General features: G+C 35.1%; 1 protein-coding gene across 1 annotated transcript in view; it reads right to left on the bottom strand.

Moving 5' to 3' along the window:
- Nucleotides 1-243: 243 nt before the first annotated feature.
- LOC104467892 (rab proteins geranylgeranyltransferase component A 1-like) overlaps nucleotides 244-11,558 on the bottom strand; it is a gene marked incomplete at its 5' end in the record, with an annotated part of 40,167 nt that continues 28,852 nt past the window's right edge. Inside the window, 3 exons of the mRNA XM_010081861.1 lie at nucleotides 244-533; nucleotides 4,920-5,086; nucleotides 8,481-8,573. Coding sequence (XP_010080163.1) covers nucleotides 327-533; nucleotides 4,920-5,086; nucleotides 8,481-8,573 — 467 coding nt within the window. The remainder of the gene's footprint in view (nucleotides 534-4,919; nucleotides 5,087-8,480; nucleotides 8,574-11,558) is intronic.

Below are 11,558 nucleotides of genomic sequence, written 5' to 3'. Positions count from 1 at the left end.
TGTTATAAAGATGGAGTATTCCTTCCAAGATGTAAAACAAAACCAAATTCTCTTAACAAATCATGAAACCTATTTTAGATTTTAAATTCAAATGCTTTGCTCTATGTTTTTTGTTTAGCTACAAACACCCCTGGATCTGATGGACCTATGACGAAGAAATATCTCAGCTATCAGCTATTTGATGAAGAAATATTATTCAAGCCAAGGAAAGTAAGGCAATTGCAAATAATACAGCTATGGGGTTTTTAAACCTCTTTTTGTTACCCTTCCTCCCTTACATTTTTGTTGGGGTCAACCTCCTCTTCTAATAAGAGAACAGTGCTAACTCATTCTTCATTATCTTCTTTCTTAAGAGCAGTACTACCTCCACTACTGCTTTCCTCAGTTAAGGATTCAGGTTTTGTCTCTGGTGAATTGCTGAATCCAGTCTCCTCTGGTGCTGTCTCATCCTCATCATAAATAATATCTTCTGGATTTGGTGGTGGTGGGCAAAATTCCTCGGTAGGAAACATTTCTTGGAAAATAGTCTCAGCCTATTAAAAAAAAAAGCATAAAATAAACTTTACCTTGAAATGTAATACCCTGCAGCAATATTTTACAGATATTTAAGATTAACCTCTGTTCTTTCAAATCAATAGTGATTTAATAGTTTGACAGTATTGTAAACACATGGGAAATCCATTCCTTTTTGCAGTTCTCAAAAAAGAAAAAACAATCTCTTATTTTATATTGTTCTACTGGGAAAGTCACTGCATGGGGCTTTCTAAAAAATGCTGGTCATTCTACATTGTATTGAGAACAATGAAGATGTTTTTTTGCAAGCAAACTACCTTTTCAACACAGAATACAACTACAAAATCCAGGAGAAAAAGAACCAAAATACTGTGATCTTAGAATTCTTGAGAATCAGACATTTTATAAAAGGAGACCAAAAATCCTTTAAAAAACACAAGAATGCAAGGAGCTTTGCTAACTAGTGTTAAACAATTTTATACGTTCCTGTGCAACTAAGCTCTCTATAAGCTTATCTTAAGGGGGGGAAAAAGAAAAAGCTAGAGACGCTCTGGAATTTATTTACTGAATCAACATGCACTTCACATTTCCATAAATGTTTTCTTTTCCAAGTCCTTAAGCTTCTAAGCCAAATGGAAACAACTGATGCAGATCACAGTTATGTTTTGGGTTTCTAAAAAGGCAAAGCAACAGTTCCTTTCGATTTTGTCTATTTAGTAAACTATGCCCTAAAGATAACCTGTGATGAGAGCTCCCACATCGGCAAGAATCCATTTAATCTTTATATTCATACTGCTACCAGACACCGCACTGAAAAAGCTGACAGTGGGGTCAGTTAATGCCAACTGCAAAGGCTGACTACATAATGGGGATTCCTGGACAAGAGGGAATTGTTTTCAGATTAATACATCACTGAACATGTACCAAACAGCTTTCTGTGATAAACTTCACTGCCCACCAGCAGTGGATTTGTATCACCAGCACGGGGATGTAGGACTCCATGATTAACTGGTTAAATAACCCTGTCTACTCTCAGTTCAATTCAATGCTTCATTCTGCTTCCCATGTTCCACTCTTCCATACCCATTTAAAACCGTTAAAAATTATTTATATTTGTATATGAAAAAGTAATGAAAAATTTGCTATTCTCTACTTCTAGTTTTCTACTTTTTCTAATTCAAAGACCTTACCTAGTAAGTCTAGGGGGCAAGGAGGTGCAAATATCCTAGAAAAAGTTTACAAAACTAACCTTCTAAAGGTAAGAGAAAGACTTCTAATTTCAACTCTGCACTTGTCCTTGAAACTCAGACAGATACTTAAACTACTATTATATTTAATAGAATATTGAAGAAAAGGGTCTTATGTGGTACTAAACAGATGACAAACTAGAGCAGACAAACATTTCAGTTCTATGCAGTTCTCACAATTATTCAGTCTCCAATCAGTCAGCAAATATCCACTCCAAAAATGGTGAAATAATTATGAGGTTGAACATGGGAAGAAATTCTCAGTATGCTATATAGGACATCATGACATTGATTATAATTGAACAGTTTAATGGTATAGAGTGCTTTCAGGTCTACCAATTTTTTAAGTTAACCTTATCCAGCTGAAGTCATGCAGAATAACCAATAACAATTTAACAACTCCTTCATTACAGTGCTTTGATACTTATTGTAATAATTTAAATTAGTAAATAGTTCCTTCAATATTTAGTAGTTGTGTACCAGTTTTCAAGTGTGTTTCAAGCAGTGAAAAAATAGAAAACTGGAAGCCAGATGTTTTACTTGATCCATACATACAGAATTTGAAGGAATCATAAATGGCACTTTACATTTTATTTAGCCTATCCTCAGGGCAAGTAAATGCAGACATCAAAATTAATTCATATTATACTAGGAATTTAACACTAAATTAAAATAAAACAAGAATTAAGCCATTTGTATACTGAGCTGTAGCTGAATAATCATCTGTAAAAGCTGTGGTGTCTTGCCTTCTAAATAACGTATCATCAATACAATCAAACAGCATGACATAGTAGTAATACTAATGGTTATGAAAACATAAATCATGGGAAGTATCACTAAAACAGTAAACGCAGAATTGATTAGAGAAATTAGATTCCATTTTCCAAGCTATCTCCAAGACTAATACACACAGTGGGTTTTTGTTTGTTTTTTAAAGTGTTCTGATCCATGAGTTTGTAAGTATCTCATATTTGGAGATTTCCATCCTCTTGCCAGGAAGATGGAAGTGATTTGGGGGCAGAAGGCACACGAACTTACAAGTATTTCCCTCCTCCACTTGACTGGAAGGTACCTACAGGCTAGATGGGAAGAGTGTATTCTAATAGTGAGTTCTGCTCTATCTCCAGCCTGTTCTTGACTTTATTCTCACATACACTCCTCACTTTTATTTTCCCTTATGACTTTTAACTCTAAACATGTTTACACTAAAATATGTTTCACTCTAACTAGTGACCATTTGTTTCAAAATTTAAAACAGTTTAAAAAATGTAGCTTCTATCTACTCTTTCAGAAAGGCGGTTTTTAAGGCTCTTGATTGTTTCTCCTCCAAGATCTGCTTGTTGAACATCTATCTCAGTGATGGTCAACAGATTTAACACCAATGCTACCTACAGCAGCAACAGTATTTAAATACAGCTTGAACCACAATACCACTGTTCATTGGTAAGAAAAAGAGCTCTTAAGGTAAGACAAAGCTGAATGCTAGAAAAGATGGCTATCAGAATTAGAAACAGGCTGGCTTTTAAGTGTTTTTTTTAAACAGTTTTCAACTTGCACTGTTTTAAATAACAGTTTAAAATTCTGATTTAGAAAATAACTCATTTACAATTTAGAACTGCTACCATAATAATTGTCTTGTATTATTTTTTGTCTTTACTGTTCTTTCTCCACTTGGGAGGCAAATTATTGCCTTGTAAAGCAAACTGAAGCATACCATTAGCCCTTGATTATCCTGTTCTGACCCCACAGTTCAGCCTATGTCAGCTTGTCCATTTTAAAATCTTATTTTTAAGAGGTTTATAACTTAGTCATAAAACATCCTGCAACTGGCTAGAAGATGGCATGCACACTCTCTGAACACGGCCATTAAAAAGCAGCTTTAAAAATTACTAGTGCCAGTTAATCCTACAAAGATGTAAAGGTGTCCTCATGCTAGCTCTGAAAGCACCCTGACACCACAGTGACTGCTGGGGGAGATTTGCTGAAGACTTTATATCTTCCTTATCAAGGCGGATCTCTGAATGGAAGAGCAAAAGGGGAAACATTCCTGGAGCTGCCTTTTGTTGAACAAGTCACAATCTACACATTCACATGATCTTGTCTTCTGCTCAATAGTAGTGGGGAAGGCAGGAGAGGTATGATATGATGCTCTTAGTGAATTTCTACCTACCTACCCAAGAAGATCTGCTGTCCCTGCATATTCTGCCTATTGCCACCACAGAAGGTGGCTATTTCGCTATCTCTCCATATACCTAGTTTTGTTTAAGGAGCTTTCACTCTTCACCTCCAATTTCAAAGCACTAGCAGTTTGTCTTAAATTGAGTACTTGTATGTTCTGCCTACTACTAGGCAAGGTGTCAGTGGTTCTGATTTCAGAATTTTAGTTAGCAGGCACTAGGTATGTAGACACCCAAATACTGAGAACTAAAAATCAGAACCGAGTGTGATTTGGTGCCAAAAGCTATCGAAAGGTCACGAGTAGAATGCCATCCCCCTGAATTCTTTCAGAGACAAAATAACACCATAATTTTTTAATAGTTATACTAAGGCAGAAAGTAAACAGAGACAAATAGCTTAACATACCCGATTAGTAATTATTCAGAGTTTTTTTTTCCCAATAAGGTTTTAGATTTATGACTGTCCTGCAGGTACTATACTACTTTGATGATCCTTCCAACTTAAACTGTAGATAGGCTTTTCTGACCCTTGATTTGTACTGCTTCTTTACTACTGTACTTCCTCTTTAAACTTACAGGCAAAAGATTACATATTTAGGGGAGTTATCACCTCTATTTCTGAATTATTTGACAGTTCTTCCTCTCCACAGTATTAGAGCCAGTAACCATTCTAGCAAGATAATAATCTTCAGGTAGTGCTGCCTTCTGGATTCCCTTTAACTGTTCAGATTAACTATCTGCTGCTCCCAATGTTACTACATCAACTGGTCTTTTCTCAGGTTTCCTCCGTTCTCAATCCCACTGACATTCACTTTGCTCATGAAGTAAGGTTGTTGCATGTCTCGCTGTGAAGGTTTATAGCTGTACCAGTACTAAGTACCCAGCATAAAGCACCATAACCCTGAGCAAAAGCTGACTTCATTGGACTTCCTTAGGTTTTTAAAATTAAAGTTCTGCAACGAAAAAAATTGATCTGCCCAACCTGTTTGACAGCACAGTCATTTCCTAAAGCTGCGTCTGGTCCAGAACAGACATAAACATTTGAGGGTAAGCCATTATATGAATTTTTGTCAATCCCTGAAGAATCTCTCATGTTGAAGTAGACGGCCCAGAGGACTGTAGGTTTTCCCATGTCTTCATTTTCAGACTCTGAAAAGGAAAAAAAAAAGGGTTTCCAGTAATCACTGTTCACATGTAATAAGGGAAATATGTAATCCTGCATACTAAAAGTCAATTTGTTAACATGGATTTACTGTAATAGGTTTTTTTTTTTTCTTTAAAAAGCCAATTGATTTTACTTGCCATTCTTTTCTGAGGTACTCTGTCATGATACTTTTCTTTTACAACCATAGGGATGTAAATTCTACTTATTCTCTACACACTATGCCACATAAGAACCAATTATCACCCAAAAGCATACTACCATGAAACTTGGTCTAAATTTAACGCCTCTCCACTTCACATTATCTAGTTTACTCTCGATAAACTCCACGTGCATATGATGGTCCGAACAAGCCCTTCACAGGCTGTGCCAACTTGAAGCTGCTGCATTCCAGATGCAAAAATATTTCTGATGCATACTTCTTCCCCTTCATTTAATAAGATCATCTTTGTACGGGAACACTTCTCATAACAGAGCTTTGTGTGCTTCAGGTTGAACATCTTCAAGCCAATCTGAGGAGCCTGACTAATGCTCATGGTTTAAATAAAAGAAATGTTAAAGACAAATCTACAAAGAATACTCCCCTCAAATTACCAAAACCCAGAAGTACTCTATTTGAGATGTGTGGTATGCAGTATGTAGAATCTCTAAACCATGGAAATATTGCTAAATGAAAATAAACTATTAATTTATATTTATCTACGCTTACTGAGTACTTACAATGTGCTACAATACTCATTATAAATACAAAAATCATCATAAGCTCCATCTTGCTTGTTCATCATTGGTACCTTTCTTGCAGTTACTTTGCACATTCATATAACCCCTCTACGCACAGGCAGAAAAACCTCCGGGAAGATGAAGGTCACTTTTTAACAGTGCAGAATGCAACAGAGGAATACACAACATAGATTCTTAGCTTAATAGATACTATTTGTTCGGTATATTTGCTGTCTCCTTTTTGGTATTTTACCTCCTCCAAAACAAATGAAGCTTGTAAAAGACCTTGTGAGATTTACCTCTTTCCAAGGAAGAAACTTTTAAATAACAACAGCACTCAAAACAGTGTTTCAAAGTAGTTGAATTAGAAGAAAAAGAGATAAATCTATGCTATTCCTTCAGTATCTTTTTATAACTGTCAAATGCTTTAAAAAAAATAGGTGCTAACCATACTGAACAGTTTGAAATATAAATTAAATTCATCAGCCTGTGAAAGCCTGAGCCTTAATACAGGGCAAGATGCTCTTTAATATATTTAAAAGTTCACTTTGCTCATAAAAGTTACTTCTTCCTCATTTAGGCAGGAAAATGAATGGAGTCCTCTTCTCCAGGTGACTTTGCCTCTTTGACCTGCCATGGCCCAGTGCTCACTTTATCTGGTGATTCATTTTCAATAACTCCAACAGTATTTGTTCTGACATTTTAATTAAAATACGACCACTACCTCATCCTGATGATAAAAAGGCCTATGTGTCAGTGAAAACTAGCTTTTCAGTGCCTCAGTGCACCTGAGGACCCCTATGATCACAGAGTTTCTACAGAAGAATTTCAGTCAGGTCCTAAACAATATATCATTTCAAAACTGGATCACTTTAAACATTAAGATTAATGCTAACCCCCCCAAATGATTAGAAGACACTGAACTGCAAGTTAATCTTTTCTTCACCAATTGAGTCTTTGAAATACACAGCACTGTCTTGAAAATTTAAGATATATGTTAAATATTAAAAGTTGGGAATTAGTTACCAAAACATGGGGCTTTAAGTTAACAAATATCAGCACGATGAGTGTTTGCAGCTCTCCAATCTAATAAAGTTTTCTATTTACAAACCCTAGTTGTATTCTACATATGTGTTTTGTAAAGGCTCTTGTACTACAAACCTAGCAAAAAAAATCTATCTTTGGGACATCAAAATAATTGCCTTGCCTGTAAGCAAAAAAGAAAGAAAATGCATATTATTTAATATTTTACTTGCTAATAAAAGCACATTGTTGTCTTATAAAAACAATAAGATACTTGCTTTTTCATTACAAGGTAGAGGAAAAAAAATGTAAAAAGGGAAAAGAACAGAGAAAAACAAACTTGTGAAAAGCTGAACTCAGCCCTTCGTGAAACACTGTTCTTGGTTATAGAGCCCTGAAGGAAAAAAAAAAGGATTGGTCACATAAAGGACAGGTTTTGTTTTGTTTGTTTTTTATAAACAGGAGAAAATTCTACCTGAATTCATGAAGCATACCTTCATTCATGAGGTGTAACAGCAAATATTATAAGCAAACCAATTTTAAATACTATAAAATACATCCATATCTAACTGGTGTATATAGGAACGTAAACCCTTCCACTGACAGCTAAGTGTTGTTTTCTCATAGAAGAACCATAATTCACTGTACTGAAGTATGAGCACATCATATCTAAAAATGCTTTGCCAGGGTTAGAACATAGCAACATCTTCTATGTGCACACTACCTATCCTATGAGCATCTATCAAAAATAAGATTAAATTCAAGATCTTGGGATTAAATTTCAATGATTTCTGGGAAACTAGCTCGAAGTATCTCAGGGACAATTTCTTTCTAGGGAACAACTGCTTTGTCACCAGCTACTTTCCTCTGGGACTGTGAAACTGTCCATCTGAAGTTCAAAGTTCATGGAAGTAGCTGGCAAGGTTTCCTTGAATTTAGGGCCGCGTAGTTCTGCACTGGGAATGACGGGAAATCTATCATCCTGGTAACACTGCAGTGCATAACACATTTATGCTTCCACTGCTTAAAGCCAAATCCAGAGAATTTCAGTTAAAAACAGCAAACAAGGAAGCATTTGAAAAAAAACAACAACAAAATGATGAGCAACATTGCTAGAGTAAGAGAAGGCAAAGAAAACTGAGCAGCTTATAGCACTGAGCACATCCGGCAGCTGAAGGAGAAAAGCAAATCACTGACTTTTGGGGTTTTTGATAACTGTTGTTAGGGACACCCCAGGGACAGAAATCACAAAAACAGGACAGTGTAAAAAAACAGATTCACAAATATTTCATTTCACTACTGCATGCTGAGGAGCAAATATGTTTCCATGAAAAAGAAAGTGTGAAAAATAAAAAAGGTCCTAGAGACTTACAGCCATGGTCCTTGTATACTGAAGTTAAACGACAGCTGAAGATGACTTGGAACATTAGATCATGCAATACAAAAAACTTGACATCTGTCTAATCAGTCTCACGACTCAAAATAGATTCCTTTACTTTGAAATATTGATATCTGAACAGCAGCTCACCATATGTTGACTCTGATGAGAGATTCATATGTTCACTAACAGATATTTCAGTTACAAGGGTAAATTGTATTTTTGCAAAATAATCTCTTAATACTTCATATGATTTTTACCTTTTTCTGTATTTAGAGTGAATAACTTCTGTACAACAGGCTCTAAATCTTCCCTAGCAGTTTTAGTTGATGGACAGGTTAAATGGACTAAATCTGTTAAAAGAGAAGACAAACTAATTACAATCACCAATACACAGATATATAAACATCATTTACAATTTTAAAAAGGCACAGCAGGCTTTTAGAAATCACTGCTCTTCATCTAAATCACTTCCTTTAACCCACAGAAGTATTGTCTTCTGGAAATACAGTGTATATACACCCCACAGAGAAATTTTCTTAATAACTGTCATAATTATCCCTCTCTTCAGTGCAGCAGAGAATATAATTCTGTCAACAGGTGTCTATTGATACCAGGAAAAGCAGCAGCAAGAATCTGGATAACACACTGTATTTGCCATTAATGATCTCTAGAAACCCCAAGAACATTGTCATCACAGTGTTGCCAGTCCAATAGTTCAACAACACACTAAACCCACAAATACCACGACTTTCATCAACATCCTCCTTTAAGAGATAAACAGAGGCCGAGTGGGAATTTGGAAACTTGGCTACAGCCGGTTTAAGCCTGGCTGTACAGGAGGAAGTAGGAAGCTGTCTTTCTGCACTGAAGTAAAAAGTCTGAGCAAGATTTCAATTTCTTTTCTTGTACTAAACGGTAAATAGGAGATGAAGTGGATAGATGCATGTTTTAAGTTACAGCTCACATGGGCTGGCAGTTAACTATTTCTCTCCGGACCTACAGAGAATGAAGAACAGCAGGAACACTGTCACGTTTTGCAAACCAGAGAGAATTTAAAGATAAGCACTGCTGAATATCAGATAATTATTCTGCCATGTAAGTTACGACACACGCAATCCCTTGCTACAACAACAAAGTTCTACAACATTTCATACCTCCACCTTCCTATAGGAGAGGAACAACAGTCCTGTGTTTTCCTTTTTCTTCATTACTGTCCAGTATTGACCAATTTAACACCAATTAAAAGGCGTCATTCTAAATCCATACGCCATTTTTTTCTTTTCACTCTGAAGCCTGGCTATATTTGTGTCATTAGTTACAAGCACATCATACATATCTAGAATGACTTCCTGGCTGCAGTTATGCCACAAAGTTTGACACTGACTCCAGAAGGCTCAGAAATTTAACCCTTCAGGCTCCCCTTCTTTCAGGTTGCACACACAGAGACTATATTCAAGCATTAATGTTTTATTTAACCAAACCTTGTGTCTAAAAGGAGTAGGTACTAAAACAAGTAAATGAAAACAGGTGGTGATGAAATTAAAGTCTCCCTGTAAACTTAACTAAATGTTAATAACCCCAAACACTGTAATACAATCTATTCTTTCCTCAAAAAAACCCAGCTATATATCACTGAAGTTCACATAATTGACTTTCTATAAAATCTTTTTTATTATCTTTAAGGTTATGGCTATAAGTCACAGTCATCAGTATATATTTTGATTACGTTTGATTTACTCAGGTATAACTGCATTAGTTACAGTGGTTGCCAACATTTGTCTTCAAGTAATTCTAGGAAGAACGATGAGTTCAGTTCATGATTTCATCATTACAGTCTCAATTTTTAGGGCAAGTGAAGGAGTTTGGTTCCACTCAACTGGCAATACAGATTATGTGCCTGTCATTTATGCAGTGTGATCAAAGACTAGATGTATTTGTATACTTATCTTAAATAATTGTTTGCAGGAGAAATCAGTCAGGTTAAAATCCATTTGCAGATAATGATGTAAAAGTAAAAAAAATATGAAATATGTCCCATAACTAGGACTCAGCTAAACCTAAAATATAACTTTATTATTTCAATACATGAAGAAAAATTTCATTGAGGGAATGTAGTACCTTCCCCTCAGAAACAAAAAATAATTTATTGAGAAAAGTTAATAACAGAAACCTTAACGTTTCAGCAGAACAGAAATCCTCATGAAACTAATAATTTGTATCTACTTGAACATCAATCCTTCTTTAGAATCACAGAATCATTCAGGTTGGAAACAACCTTTAAGATCATCGAGTCCAACCATAAACCTAACACTGCCAAGTCCACCTGCTATACACATTTTGTGAACCTGCTATACATATTTCACTTCCAGCTATATATATTTTGTGAGTCCTTAAATAAATCAGATATTTAAAGGATAAATATTAACAATATACTTTATGGCATTAAATTCTTAATTACAAATTCAATTAGAGAATTCGGAAAAAAAATTGGAAAGAAAAATAAATACTCAATAAGATTTTGTTGCTCATCTATTTGAAGTTCACATAAAATACCAACAACAGTCATAAAGCTTTCAGAAAACTGTTAATGCAAATACTGTGATGTCCCTTCTAGGAAGGTGATCTCTTAGATATTTTTAGAATTAAAGAATCTAATGCAGTAGACAACAAAGTTATAAAAATTCTTTTAAGAACTTTACCACCAATATATCATGATGCACTCCTTTCCTTCAAATCTCATAATGGGACATAATCCCACCTCCATCAGAACTGTCAGAAGACAAAAAGCCCCCAAATATAGTGTACTTCAGGTACTTCAACTTCATAGTTCAGCTAAGGTAGTCCACTTTCAAAAAAACAAACTAATGACAAGCTACCAGTATCATTCATTCAGTAAATTAAAAAAAATATTCTAAAGCATGTGAAAAATTTATTACTGTGTAAGTGAAAATAAGTCTTAATTTTTCAGTATATGCTGATTAAGGACAAAGCAGAAACTGCAGCAGAAACAAGAACATATGCTCTGAAACATTCTGCTAGAAATAATACTGCAATATACTTGATGCTTGTACTGAGAACCCATCCTCATAAAAGTAAAAATTCGTAGCACAGAGTCCTATGGCATAAAGATTCTCTTAAAGGTAGTCTGAAAGAAAAAAAATAAATATATGCATCTATGTTAACTAAGATCTCACCTTTCTGCTTACAGGTTTTTTCAGAAATTATTTGAGTGGGCTTTGGCCCTTGAATTACAGGAATTCTTGGCAGAAAATTTTACAAAGGAAACACTTCTAAGTTAAAAAATCTTCATATTTTGACTTGAAGACTGCACAATC

The sequence above is a fragment of the Pterocles gutturalis genome, unplaced genomic scaffold (genome assembly GCF_000699245.1).
Source record: "Pterocles gutturalis isolate BGI_N339 unplaced genomic scaffold, ASM69924v1 scaffold3009, whole genome shotgun sequence".
Lineage (NCBI taxonomy): Eukaryota > Metazoa > Chordata > Aves > Pterocliformes > Pteroclidae > Pterocles > Pterocles gutturalis.
Note: the sequence above shows the minus strand (reverse complement) of the source record. Positions and strands in the feature narration are given on the sequence as shown.